The sequence below is a fragment of the Magnolia sinica genome, chromosome 17 (genome assembly GCF_029962835.1).
Source record: "Magnolia sinica isolate HGM2019 chromosome 17, MsV1, whole genome shotgun sequence".
Taxonomy (NCBI): Eukaryota; Viridiplantae; Streptophyta; class Magnoliopsida; order Magnoliales; family Magnoliaceae; genus Magnolia; species Magnolia sinica.
This window is the reverse complement of record NC_080589.1, coordinates 55,250,859-55,265,173: the sequence shown is the minus strand read 5'-3', so window position 1 is coordinate 55,265,173 and position 14,315 is coordinate 55,250,859. Positions and strand designations below refer to the sequence as shown.

Sequence of the window (14,315 nt, the reverse complement as noted above, 5' to 3'; positions counted from 1 at the left end):
TTTCTCCCCTTCTCCCTCAAAATCCCTAAATTTCTTACAGTTGGAAGAGGGATCTCACCTTAATTAAGGTAATATAGTGATTCTCCCTTTAATTTCCATGAAATTCAGCTTTATCTTTAATCCTTGTGCATCCTACATAATGTAGGGCCCCAGTACTTCAAGCCTACGGACCCGGCGCCGTTAGGATCGCCTCTTCACTCTCCGATTGTAATTAGGTGAGGACCATTACCTTTAGGTAGTCAAATATCATGCCTAGTATAGGTTTAATGAATGTACTTGGTGTATGTGGTGCATGTGAGCTTGGAGCTTGGGATGTTGAAATCCCGATACTTTCACATCTCCACGCCGACTCCTATCGTTGTTGGAGTGGGATTCCAACCCATCTAAGGTAAGATGGGGTCCTAAATTACATCTTCCCTGATTTTTACAACATGAATGCATCCTACTGCCATTTTCTTACAACTCAGGGCCCTAGCACGTCGAGTTTGCGGACCCAGCGATGTTAGGATGCTTGCAAAGGCTTCCAGTCGACAATAGGTGCGGACCATTATCCTTAGGTGGTCAAGTACCAACTCTGTGATAAATTTAATGATTGTGCATGTTAGATTGATGTGCATGTGCAATTTAGAGAAAACCCTAATTAGGATCCTGTCTGATAAGTCTACCTAACATGCATGTGTTGATAAATTGGTATTAGATTAGTCTTCAATTTGTTTTGGACCTGGAAACTATGTTATATGTTCGTTCTTGCATCTCATTTCCTACATATTCTTCCTTGTTGCATGTATGATTGTATTTTCCTACTGTATGGTTGACTTGTGATCTTCTTGTCTCTTAAGCAATCCGACATTGCATGTACACACGTCTTATTTCTGCTGCTAGGAGTAGTTTACATTCATTTTAACATCTTGAAATTATGCTTGATTTACTATATGTTTATTTTCATTTGAACTTAAAGATGAATCTCATCAGCTTAGAAGTGATATTGAATGTAGTCTATTCTCTCAGTTGGTCAGGAATCTACGATTTGTGAGGGCAGTCCTGCTGGTTGGGTCACCCTGTGACCAGACTGACTGATTTGGGCAGACGCGAACGAGCGACAGTAGTGGGACTACATGGGTTGCTTGCACCCAATGTCGTGCATTACGTGCTCGCCTGAACTTGGACGGTCTAGTCCACCGACTGACCAACTATGTTTGTTAACCATGTTTGCTCATGCCTGTTTGGAACCTGAAACACCCCTCGCCCACTGACGCCCACTGTCAACAGCTGGAAACCAATCCACGGTCTCGTGAGCCGGGCATGGTGGAATGGGATACCGTGTCCGATCTGTCAGCCTACGCTGGGGCGACGAGCATTGATGAGGGTCAAATATTGCATATCAGACCCCAATTATTGCTTGATTTTATGTACATGATAATGTTTAATGTCATATTTTAATCGTGTTTTTATTGTAAGGAGTAATTAGGAGCGTGGACTGAAAAAGAGTACTAAAAGGGTGGATTTGACACTCCGAAGTCACCAAAGTAAAGAACAGATTCCAGAGGACCAACATCGACGAATTTACAGGCCATGAATCCGAGAAAATCAAGCCGTTCACGTCAAAAGGCCCGAAAATGGTCCAAAATGCAAGATCACAGGGTTCCCAACATCCACTCGGCCCGAAACTTCATACATGGCCTGAGGACCATAAATTAACCGTACATATTAAATTTCACCCATTAGATATCGCGGGAAGTGGGCCAACGGCCAGATCATCCCCTTAATTCATTAAGTGGGGCCCACCTGATAACGGTATATGCTTCAACTTTGGTCTCAACCCCTTAATCGGGAAGACAAAACAGATGGATGGTGAAGATTTCTCCAGAACATTGCAGTGGACCCCACCTAGTGCAGCGTGTACACAGTGCACATGTACACCCGCGCGTGCATCGGACCGGAATGCATCAGTCAAAGTCGGTTTGACCGACGTCTTCCGCAAAAACGGAAGTTTTCAATTTTGAAACAGCGTTCGCACATGCTTTTGATCGGTTGCAGTTGTGGGCCCCATCCATCGTCCGTACGGTTGATTCAGACCGTTCATTCGTTCCCTGGGGCAGCCACAACCTATGCCTAACTGACAGAATTTGAAGACATCACGTTATTAGTTTTTCAATTGTTTAAAAAGCAGAATGGACGGTAGGTTTAAAACTCTGTGGGCCGCATCAATGGACACCCAAAACTATCCCTTCCCAAACGGTTTTTCGAGAGGAATCCAAAGGACGGCTTGGATTGATTAAAACAACAACGAAGTGGGCCCCACCATTACCACAGCGCGGTCAGTGCGAAAGAAGACGCCCGGATGCTGTCCGACTTTTGCAGCGGTTGTGGCCCACCATATTTGATCAGATGGAAGATCTGATCCGTCCATCGTGTAGTCCATCGAAAACAGTCCCAGGGGACGTTGAATTGATGGACACAGGCAAGGAACAAGGGAGTTTTGAAGTCCCAAACGTGGCTGCTGTTCACACCCCAAGTGCAAGGTTGTGATGTAGTAATAAACTCGGTAAGACCGAGGTCGAATCCACAGGGACTGAAACCTGTACGTTATCTGAAAATAACCAGATCTAGAACTAGACTAAGATGTGATCTGACCCAAATAAAATTTAAGGAATAATTGTGGAATAATTATCTAAAACTTAAGGAATTTAGAGGAAGGAAACTAGGGATTCAGATGATCTACTTGTAGAGATCAGGGAGATCTTATGCCCGCTTCAAGAATTATGGAAATTGAACTGAACTTACTTGATTTAGTTTTCAAGAGATGAAAGGTAGATGAATTAGAATGGATTCCATCATCAAACCATGCCCAGGAGACAGAACAAACAACAGAATTAGACTAATTACCAACCAATCAACAATGCATGGAAGTTAGGAAGGATTCTGCCATCCGACCATGCCCAGGAGACTATGGTGAACAACAGGGCTTCCTGACGTCATGAACATCAAAAGGAAAAGGAAATACTCAAAATCATCGCGGATCCATTGTAATTTCAGTCACAACAAACCCTTAAAAATAACTGAAAGTATTCTTTTTAATTTGAACAAAAATCAATATCAGTCCATCTAAACAATAGGCACAAGCAAAGTTTCTCCCATCAGACTACAAGCTTCACCTCTTAGCCCTAGCTAAGAGGTTTAGCCACACATGGATGGCCTGAACCTAAAATAAATACAAAGGAAAAGAAAAACGGAACAAAAAGAAAAGGAAAGAAAAAAACACTTAAGGCTTTTTCTCCCACTCACGTTACAGCCTTTTCACGTTCCAGCAGCCCCCTCACGTTCCAGCCTTCAGATCTCCCTCCAACCAAGCTCAGTTCATGTGCCACATTCTAGCCTTAAAGCCTCCTCGTTTCCAGCTCCTCAGCTACCTCCCCTAGCCAAAAAAATGATCCTCCTTTTTTTTTTACCTCCTTCCTCCTTCCCTCTCTTCCTTTCTTATAGATGGTGGTCTCGTGCATGGAGAAGCGCTGGAGCCTCATACCGCAACCTCTGGTCCTGCGTATCCAGCCAGTCCGATTACAACACTGACTCTCTTTCGAGATCAGCGAGAAACCTGCGCAGAGGACCGCGCTCAACCGTGTTTAACACCATAGCCGATCTGTTTCGAACATCTAATCCATTCGCACTTCTTGGTGATGGTCAATTGCCTCAGGGGAAGGATTTGGGCGGCTAGGATCGTCAGTCCGATCCTCACCCAGATTGCAGAACGGCCCGGAACTATCTGTTGCGCGCAACAGAGCCTGCGCACTTCTTGCGCTGTGCTGTCAGTGGAGCCCATGAAAGATGCTGGAGAGGAAATCCACTCCGTCAGTTGGATTCACCTCGGAATTCCGGTTAGAGATGGACGGTTTTGGTTGTCCGTTGATGCGGCCCACGGAATTAAATCAGCTACACCTGCTTTGAACGGTTTAAAACAATCTCCTTATGACCCCTGTAGCAGACACGTATGTATGTATGGCTGCCCACGGTCAACGTGATTTTGATTTTTTCGATATCCTCTGCATGATGGATGGATTGGATCACTCATCTGGATGATGAAAGTGGGCCGCTAATGAAGTAGTGGACGGATCGTGCGTGAAGGCGAACAGAGCTTCCGTCTCTAGAAAGGAAACCGACTGGAGTGTTTTGAAATTTTGTTCTGGTGCAGTGCACTGCAAGTGCACTTACTGCAATGCTCGTGCAGCACTCGTGTGGCCCCTCAATGATGGTTATGCAAAATCCAATCTGTCCTTCCCCTTTATCATCTCATTTAAACAGTTGATACCAAAATTGAGGCATGTCCAGATATCGTGCGGGTCCCAAAATTAATGGTTTATGGGCTAATTTGAGCGTTGGGCCACTTCCAGAGGGGTCCAATGGCTGAAATTTGACGTGTACGGTTATTTTCTGGTTCTCGAGCCATGAATAAACTTTTGAGCCGAACAGATGATGGAAACCCAGTGATCCTGCATTCTGGCTGACTTTCAGGCCGCTTGAGCCTCAGTTTCTTGATTTTCGCAGATCCCTAGCGTGTAATTCCGTTGATCTTGGTCCCCTGGAGTCCGTCCCTTGCCTTGGTGCATTCTGAACGTTAAATCCATGCTTTTAGCATCTCGATCCAGTCCCAGCTCGCAATTTCACCTTGCAACACAAACATGATTAAAATGGGTTATTAAACGGTACCATATTCATAAATAGAGGTAATAACTGGGTCTGATATGCAATATTTGACCCTCAACAGCTGCGAAAAGGCTTTCGCTGCGCATATGCAGTTGTCGCTGCGACAGCTCTCCACTGCCCCTGGCAACTATAAAAGAAGTTTTTGGCCAGAGCGAGAGGGGGAGAGGAGATCCAGGGAGAGCTCGGTTTGGAGAGAAGAAAGAAAGGAAGAAAGAGAGCAAAGGAGCTTGACGTGAAGCAATCAAAGGGATGTGTTTGTTTTCTATTATATTTTTCTTTCCAGATTCTTTGTTCCATCCCATGAGTTGTTAATTTCTTAGCTAGGGCTAAGATGAAGCCCCTAATTTGAATGACTCTTGTATGTGTTGATTTTATCTGAATTTGATTGGTTTGCCTCTTTCTCTAGTGTGCTTAACTGAAATCTCCATACTTCTCCATTCTACGAGCTTAACTAAAGTCTAGTTATGGATGTTATTTGGAATATTATTCTAGGTGCTTGTGTCTGACCATGAACAGGTTTTCTATAGAGGAAGAAACAGGAATCTACATCTCTTCATACCTGACCATGGATGGAAAGATGTGATCCATATTCTTTAAAGGATTATACATTCTGTATGCCCGACCAAGGGCATAGTTTGTGATTTATTTAATTTATATCTATCTGAATAGGGTGAATTAATAGGTAAAACAAGGATTAAGATAATTAGGGGTGGATTCGAAAGTCCTAGTCTTCTCCTTGATTGAATTTTCCTCATTATTCTCGATTATTTTCGACATATTTGTGTTAGTAGTTTACTCAATTATTTGTTGGATTAGTTAAGAAGAATCGTAGATTTAAATTGTGACAACCGGTCCTCGTGGGAACGATCTCGTAATACGTACCATATTTACATCTGATTCGTATACTTGTGAGTTTAAAATAATTTAAATCAGATTAGTTTAAAAATAAAACATCAAGTTTTTAGCGCACTGATCCACGGTCTCGTGAGCTGGGCATGGTGGAATGGGATACTGTGTCCGATCTGTCAGCCTACGCTAGGGCGACGAGCATCCCCGTAGTGACCGTGAGCGATCCTGCTTCCCAGCACTCCCCACGTGCTTGCAATCAGGGTTGGGGACTCCGATGGGATCAAGGATCATAGGGTCTTAGCCTCGTAGGTTGAGGGGTCCCAGCCTCGTAAATTGATGAGGGCATTGATATCGTCGGGGTGTACTAGTTTCTCTAACCTACTGGATGAACGGAATTAACTAAATACTCGGCTAACATTATTCATGCATCGCATTAGGTAGTTTTGGCGACTCGGCAGTTAAGGTCGCAATGAGGGAATGTTGGTCATGTGCGACCGTGAGATGAAGTCGCTCAAGGGAATGTTGTAGGTGAGGCCATGCATCATACCATAATTCAAGCATACGCAATTAATAAGATTAGCTAGAGATGTGTGAATTTATATTTTTCATTAAATTCATCATGGAATTGTTATTTGATATAACTTATGGCTAATGGCACCTACTAAGTTAGCTACTCACTCCCACTCTAGGGCGGTGTTTTAAAATACCAACCAGACACGTCATTAAATGCAGGTGAGGCGGAGCTCGACGAGCTGAGCGAGGTGAGCATGGATGAGAAAGAGGAGCTTCCTACTTCCAGTTTATGGGCGGATCACCTTAAACTGTGTGGGTTGATTATGGGTTATTGGGTTGTGCATCTAGCATACCATTTCTTTTGGACATTTATTTTATAATTTTTTTTAGGTGACGCCTTGTGACCCGTTTGATATTCCTATAGACTTGTAGTTTTTAGTCGCATTTATTTCAGTAGATTAGTTGTGGTTGTGGTTTATGTTCCAGCCGATTCTTGTATTACTCATTTAAACTAATTTATGTACAAATCACCATAATTAGGATATAAGCGACACTCGAGAATTTGGAGGCCGAGTTCCTACATGGCCCCTAAAAACCCAGGGTGTTACAGAGAGCGAGGGAGGGAGGGGTTTATATAGCTACCTCATTGCTCAATGCCATCATTACAATTGACCGTCCCAGAAGCCGATACGACTCAGCACTGATGCTGAGGGACACATGGAAGAGTGCGATACATCCAAACCCATGCTTCGAGGTCAGAATCTTTTCAGCATTTAATGTCATTAAAGACACAGGCGCCTCCTCGTTCCTCCGACACACGTGGCGCTGTTTCCTTCGCTCCGTCATCCGCAAATAGTAACCGTCGCCACGTGTCCTTTACTGAGAGGATAGAAACTGAAGAGTTGCGGCCGTTGCATCGCATGTGGAATCGGATGTGTACGAATCAGATTGAATACGCCCCAATCACTCCAATCGCCATCATGAGTTAGGGAAGGGAGACGTTGTTTCATTTCCCCGAGTATTTACTCTCCAGATCCAAGCTCGAACCTAGAGAATAAGGGGCTTCTGATATGGGAAAATCTAAACAAGGATAATCAGGGTCGGTCTGAGCTACCCGAGTCAATTATTGAAGCTTCAAAAGAAAAATATCACATCAAGTTTGAGTCGACCTCTAAGTTACGACTATTAGCAGGGCGAGGCGAGCTCTCGTCCTCGTCCTCGTCCCCGTCTGAGGATGACATCCCATGAACTCCGACCCCGAGCATTCCGACATTAAACTCCGACTGCTCGGTCTCAGGCTTAGACAAGACAAAGTCAAGCCTAGGCTGACACTCTAAATACTAGTACTCGGCCTCGGGTCTGGACAGGTTGAGGCCGAGCCCGGGTGAGGACACTCCTTGTGCCGAGCCTAAAGACTAACCTAAATGCAAACGTGACCGAAGATCTCGTCCAAGGATATGCGCCCTTAAGACACGATAAGTCACACGGCTCAAAGATTACGAATAATATCTTCACGATTACAGTATCCGCGTGATTGAATAAATCTGCCGAGATTAACGGGCGCGGTCCTTTCTACCCACAAGTATAAATACCAGGGGACCCTATTATCATAGGTACGTAAGATCTCGCATCCTCTCTCTACATACGACTTAGACCTAGATTCCCTAACCTGACTTAGGCATCGGAGGGTCCCCCGGCTTAGCCAAGGTCTCCTTTGCTCACCCTTTTGTGCAGGACCAGGGTTCATCGAATGTCCGCCACATTGAGCGAAGGGTGGCCCAGATTTTGTCCTCAACAATTATATATATATATAGGGAAATGGTACTATACGCTCGACCTTACGGAAGCACTCTGTAAGGTCGAGCGCTGTCAGCTTGCTTGCCGTCGGATGGAGCCATTTTGAAACCAACAGCCATCCGTTTACCGCAGTAGAACCGGTCATACCGGTTTCATTGTGGGCGAGGATGTACACGGCCCTTCAAATAGAAAGTTTTACTCAGCTGAAGCCATACCCGTGCAGCCCTCTCTCTCTCTCTCTCTCTCTCTCTCTCTCTCTCTCTCTCTCTCTCTCTCTGGATCCCCAAAGCAGCTACATCCCGTGCAGCAACTCTCTTCCTCAATCCCTAACACCAGCCACGTCCGCCTCCACCTGTCTCTCTCCCTCTCTCCCTCAATCCCTACTACCAGCCACGCCCACCTCCACCTCTCTCTCCCTCATTCCCTACCACCACGTTGTGCAGACCTCGGATTGAGCGTTACAGGTAAGGCCTCTGTTTTTTTTTTAATATTTTCTTCTTCTTTTTTGCCTCTGTTTTTTGGTATTTTCTTTATTTTTTTCCTAACCAGGAACATTCATATGTGGGATGCACCGCATCTTCTTCGTTCATTGGAAGATGTTTCTAACTATATTTAATTTTATGTCCTGCATCAAATCCACTCATCAGAAGAGCCAGACTTGTGTGAGGAAAATGGTCAGTTGAAAAATCACCAATTGTCCTAGATTGTCCCATCAGAAGGGCCTGGCTGCTGGCACTGGGCAATGTTCACATTGAGTCCCACCTGGTAATGGCCCGGATCTCCTACACGTTTGCAACACAAGCTGTTGCTGCAGTTGTTTCTTGGGTCTAAATTCTCATGAGTGGAATCATATGATCCTACACCGACGCCCTGAACAATTTATTGGGCTTTTGAATCTTAACAATTTGCGCTCATGGTTCTCTAATCTAGACCATTGGTGTTTTTCATCCTACTGTTTATTGACATGCCACCAAAATGTTGCAGATTGGAATGTCGAAGTCACCGAACTTGGGCCTTTACTCAATTGAATGGAGTCAGTTGCTGTATCTCCCTTTTCAACCATCTATTTGCTAGCAGCAAATGGAAACTCCTCTTTGGACAAGAGCTATCAAAACATAAAACTAGACCAGGACCATTTCACAAATTTCCACATGAATTGGACAGATCGTTTAGGTAGGTTAGATGAGGTCAATATTCCTTGGAATGTTGTTCACATGGGATGAACAAGATCTATTCTCTTTGAAATCACTCGGAGTAGGTTTTGGTTTGCTCAACAGGGCCTAGTTATCGATTCCACCAATGTTGTTTGTTGGACAGCATTGCCATAGAGATTCTAATGTATGACCATCGTCTTGCAAGCATGCATTTCATTCATATGCAGTCAGCCGAAATAATGATTACTTTTTAACTTCAGTTGGTCCATCAAGGCCTCCTTATCACAGCAATCTGCCACCAACAATCAAAAGGTCACCACAGCCTATCTGGGTTATAAGAAGGCCCAGCGCTAAAACCATCCAGTAAGATCTGGTTGGCCTGATTTGATGCCTATCAGATTTTGGGTTGCACTGAAACTCATGCAGTTTGATCAGATTGTGGACCTACATGCGAGCACTAATCATGCCTACAATGTTCACATGACTAACTAGGCAGTGATAATCACTAAAATTCATATGTCTTTCATCCTTTATTTATAGCAGTTATATCTATATGTCTCATGAAAGGTCACACACTTTGTATTGTACATGATGTGTCCTGATGACACTAGAGCTCCTTTTAAGCAATTTTGGCTATGGACCCACTTCTCTCTGTAGGTGATTTGCCACAATGTCAGCTTATAGGCTTTCTCTAGCCATCTAGAATTTAGGTGGTTGCTGTCTTAACAAGCCAGGCAAGGACGTTGGGATGGTGAAATAGCTATTTTAATTGTTGTACAAAGCCTGCAGTTTTTGTTTCCTGCATGGTGTTTCGAGGCCTTCCAACTTCTTCTTCTTCTTCTTCTACTTCTTTTCTTTTTTTTTTTTGCCCATGTTCTTCCTGTTGGTGGGTCTGTTTGGCCTTTTTTCCTATAGTGGAAGCTAAAGGAAGTTCTGCCTTCTTTATGTGGTGCGCCCATTTGAGCTTGTTGTCACGAATCAGGTAGGGCCCCTACATTAGGCTGGTTCACTCACCAAGTGTGCCCGATAAATGGACTCGCATGGTATTTGAACAATCTTTGTCATCTCCACAAAGCTAACTGGAATTGGTGTGCTGGTTTGTCCACAAAGCGAGTGGACTTGGTGTGCTAGCTCAAACATTATGTTTGTTGCAGTGGACTCGGCTGTGTCGTTTTTCTGTTTTTCTGTGTTTTGATGCTGGGTGCATTGTAAGGCGAAAAGGTTGAATGCGTACAAACGAAGGATAACAGTAACCAAAGCAATGAAAAGGAAATGGAATCAGCTGAGTGGCATTGGGTGACACAACAGTATCGGTGCCTATTTGCCGTGGGTGAGCCTACAAACATCCGTCTACAATTTGGGTGGGTGATGGAATGGGGTCCTGCATGCATCACCATTGCAAATGTAGGATGTGAGCCTGATTCACCCCTGACCATGGATCCGATGGTAAATGGATCATAGCCTGCAAAATTCATTGCCAGAGAGCCAAATGCACATGGAGTAAGCAGGTGAAAGGTGAACTTAGCATATGATCCATCCAACTGGTGGTTCACCCCTCTAATAAGCCAAAAAAGATCGGTGGACAAGGATGAATAGTTCACCTGGGACACTAAAAAAGGATGATTTTTTTTTTTTTTTTTTTAATCATGGGGGGTTGGTAGGTGCTCGAACAATGGAAACCAACTTGTAGAGACGGTGTAGATAAAACCATTCGACTAAAGTATCTAGAGTTATAAAGAAAAAGGAACAAATTTTGAATTTTCAAATATGAAAAAATCCTTCCAATTTGATATGTTTCTACAATTAAATAATTTTTTCTGCATCCTCATTTGTTTCAATTCTTTAAATTATATAGAAGGGAGTTATTTGATACTTTGGTAGAATATGCCAATATTATTCACTAGAATAAGCTACAGGTTGTTATTGTTTTTTTTTTTTTGTTTTGTTTTTTCTTCTTCATTTATAAATAGTAATTTTTGTGCCCTCATATTTATTTTCGTAGCTTTTGGTTAACCAAACTCATTTTCTGGAGAATTTTCTGGAAGTTACTAGTTATTGGTTGACTATATACAATCAGATTGATGATTATGGGCAAGAAGAGAAGTGGAGAATGAAGAAACGGGTCTTTGCTTTCATTGATGTTGAGAAACTTGGATCCATCACATTTAGACAGGTAATCTACTTGATTTTGTGCCATTTGATAAATGTCATTTCTTGTAGAGGTTCCTCAAATGAGTTCTACAAAATCCACTTTTTTGTCTTTTTTATTTTTTGAAACTTTTTAGAATTTGAAAAAAAATTGCTTCACGCAAATGACTACATCCATTTGTAAAGTTTTCAAAGAAGCTTGACAGGAACTGCAGGCAACAATCTTTTATTGTGAAAACAATATCAAATCATTTGTGATCAGCATTACTTGTGTGCTTTCGTCAACTGTTCCTGTGACAACAGGCGTATCACACGAAGAGGAAATCTTGACGAAATTGCCTACATGATGAGCCGCACTTCTATTGGACATGGAAAAACACCCATCGTTCAGCCATTTTGTTGGTTGGATATCTTTGATAGATCACTTTCCGCAAATTGCATGGATTGGGAGATCCTAGCCACCAAGATGATGGATCATTTGCACTATCATAGACCATTTTGCCAACATTCCTCAAAAACCAACTATTACACTGATTGGATGCATCCGCAGGAATTCCCAACCAGGACCCCACCAAATGATCTCTCCAGGTCATTGTGCCGATGTCCAATTTGAGTGCAGTTCACATTCAAGGAAACCTGGTACTCTGCGTGCAGGCTAGGTCTCCCATTTTTCTAGTAAAATGTTCTTGCCAAATCGAGATTCAAGCTCACAGCATGACCCATTGATGAAATTTCGAGATTGTTTCCAATTGATTACCCCACAGTTCTTGCTCGAATCAACCCATATAATGAAGCAGCCATTGTTTCAGCAAGCTTGCATAACAACCATTAATGGTTGTGATGACGAAGGCAAGGGTTACATCACAAACCAACAGGTAATATCTACTCCGTTGTTTTCCTGTAACAAGCTTTTTGCCTTTTTTGCCCCCTTGTCTCTGATCCTATTGTGTGCACCATTAGGAGATCTTATCCATTCTGCAATGCCAAGCATGAATGACCATAATGTAAGTATGCGCAGAAGCAATTGCTCTTATATTCCACCATCCCTATTTGGGTTCTGAAACAATTGTTCATGGATGCAGGTATCTGAGCTATTCAACTTGTTTGACAGTGACAATGATGGTGCTGTTAGTTCCGACAATTTCATGGCCTGCCTAAGAAGGAACCCACTGCTTGTTGCGCTCTTTGCTTCTAATTCAATGCATTGTGGCTTGATAGAAGGTGGAAAGCTAGTGATTGCATGATGATTATATGGGCATATTAAAGTCCCTGTGAAATGCTTGATGATTGGCTTCTAATTCAACGCTGTGTGACTTACAATAGGTGGGAAACTAGAGGTTTTATGATGAACATATGGGAATATGATTAAATGAAATGAACTATGTTTGGCTTATCTTGAAATGAAAGTACTGTAACAAGGCTATTGCTTTTGATCATTTTTATTTTATTTACATTACTAAAAAAAAAAAAAAAGGCTGATTGGAAATTCACGCAAATGATGATTGCTTAGGTGCTGTTATTTTCATGTATTACAACAAATTAGCCAAAAAAAGGGAGGGAAATACATCATATACAAATGCTTTCTCTATATTACAGCACACTTGTCTCTAGTTTTGGATTCCGGCTTTGATGAAGAGCTATAGCTGCTCCTTGGCCCTTGCAAGAAACAAACATCTCTTGTAAAAATGGCACATTTGTGGTTACATTCAATATGGGTGAGAGAGGATTCTTGAAGAATAATACACAGTAGCAATATGCTCAAGCTACGTACGGATGATATTTGTACCTAAAAGTACAACGAAATCCGTAGCAATATGCCAAAACCAACGATGGCTACAGATTCTAGAAATAGCTACAGATTCTAGAAATAAAGCTACGGCTATTATCCGTAGCTATTTCCCATTAAATTTATAAAAATGGTGTCTCTAACCATTGCTGGTAAATGTCCTGATTGATCAACTCATCTAAACTAATACAGATAAAGACTTCATGGCTTACAAACGCATAACAGTAAGGATGAACTTGAGAAAAGGAGAAATAATGCACGAAAAGAAGAAAGAAAAAACCACAACAAAAAAGAGGGAGTAGACAACTTACTGTTTAATTTTATTTTTTAAAACTTTTCCTTCTTTTCTTCTCTGTTTAATCTGCCAAAACAAAGAAGAAGGGATTGAGAAAACGGAAGTAATGAAGATAAAAGTAAACCCAATCAATAGACTAAAGAAAAATGCAACAATGAAATTAAAATTTCAAATGAAAGCAGAATTCCAACAAAAAATTCCAAAGAAAACCCAATTCAGCTACAAATTATAGATCGTTGTCATTCCAAAATTACGACTGGATAATAAGTTACAAAAACAATAAGCAGCACAAAAGATTAATTTATCCAGCGGCATCAAACTGATCAGATAATTGGAATAGTCCAACCATAGAGTCAACTACAAGTCAAAATTCTTATCAATTACAAGAGAAGAACTGATAATTTGAAGATATACCTTCCAACAGGTATGTTCTTTGAATTTTTGCAGTTGAGGCCCTAGGAATTTTTAAACCCAAAATGAAAGTTACCGTTTCCTAGCATTGGAGAGCCAAATTCAAAGAAAAAAAACAACCAAATGCTATTTCAGAGCCTCCAAGAAAGAAAGGGGGGAAAAATGAAAAAAGAAAAAAGAAAAACCCACTTGAGTTCTTTGGCCTCTATACCATAAAGCTTGAGTTGTGTTTCAAGACCATGGCTCCCACTCGAATCACCTCCACTATTAATCAACCGCACTTAAACTTCATCACTCCTAGTCCCAAGCAATATGGTCAATTTGTATTCTACAAGTCAAATGATGGTGATATAGTCAGTGTCCTCAGGTTTGAATGGTAAAGAAAATGAAAACTCAAAGCTAATTAACCAAGTTCTATAGTTTCTTCCTCGAAACCTGCAGCAGAAGACCAGATTCATGAAGTTAGAATTTAGAATGGAAAATCCAAGGTACTAATCCAAATAGGCCTGGAAAAAAAAATACTTAATATTCATACTTTTTTGGAATCTTAAATAGTGTTAAATAGTATGAAATGAGGTCAATTTAAGTTCGAGTCCTATGGGGCTTTTGCCTTTTCTTGTTTTGTGAATCAGGCCATAGGCTGCAATTCTAGACAGAGTTG

General features: G+C 42.0%; 1 protein-coding gene across 2 annotated transcripts; it reads left to right on the top strand.

The window, feature by feature from the left end:
- Positions 1-10,478: 10,478 nt before the first annotated feature.
- Positions 10,479-12,780, top strand: LOC131230956 (lysophospholipid acyltransferase LPEAT2-like). Of its 2 annotated transcripts, XM_058226978.1 has the most exons (3): positions 10,479-11,187; positions 11,927-12,166; positions 12,245-12,780. In XM_058226978.1, exons 1-3 carry the CDS (start codon positions 11,125-11,127, stop codon positions 12,404-12,406), a joined length of 465 nt encoding a protein of 154 aa, XP_058082961.1. In that variant the 5' UTR covers positions 10,479-11,124; the 3' UTR covers positions 12,407-12,780. The 2 variants fall into 2 exon arrangements, with proteins under 2 accessions (XP_058082961.1, XP_058082960.1); XM_058226977.1 differs by lacking the exon at positions 10,479-11,187 and having other exon boundaries at positions 11,332-12,166.
- The last annotated feature ends 1,535 nt before the right edge of the window (positions 12,781-14,315 follow it).

Excerpts from the sequence above, each read along its gene's own strand:
- LOC131230956 (XM_058226977.1), top strand. The coding sequence starts at position 11,843 with ATGTTCTTGCCAAATCGAGATTCAAGCTCACAGCATGACCCATTGATG. Across the intron at positions 12,167-12,244 it reads CAAGCATGAATGACCATAAT|GTATCTGAGCTATTCAACTT; the intron begins GTAAGTATGCGC and ends TCATGGATGCAG.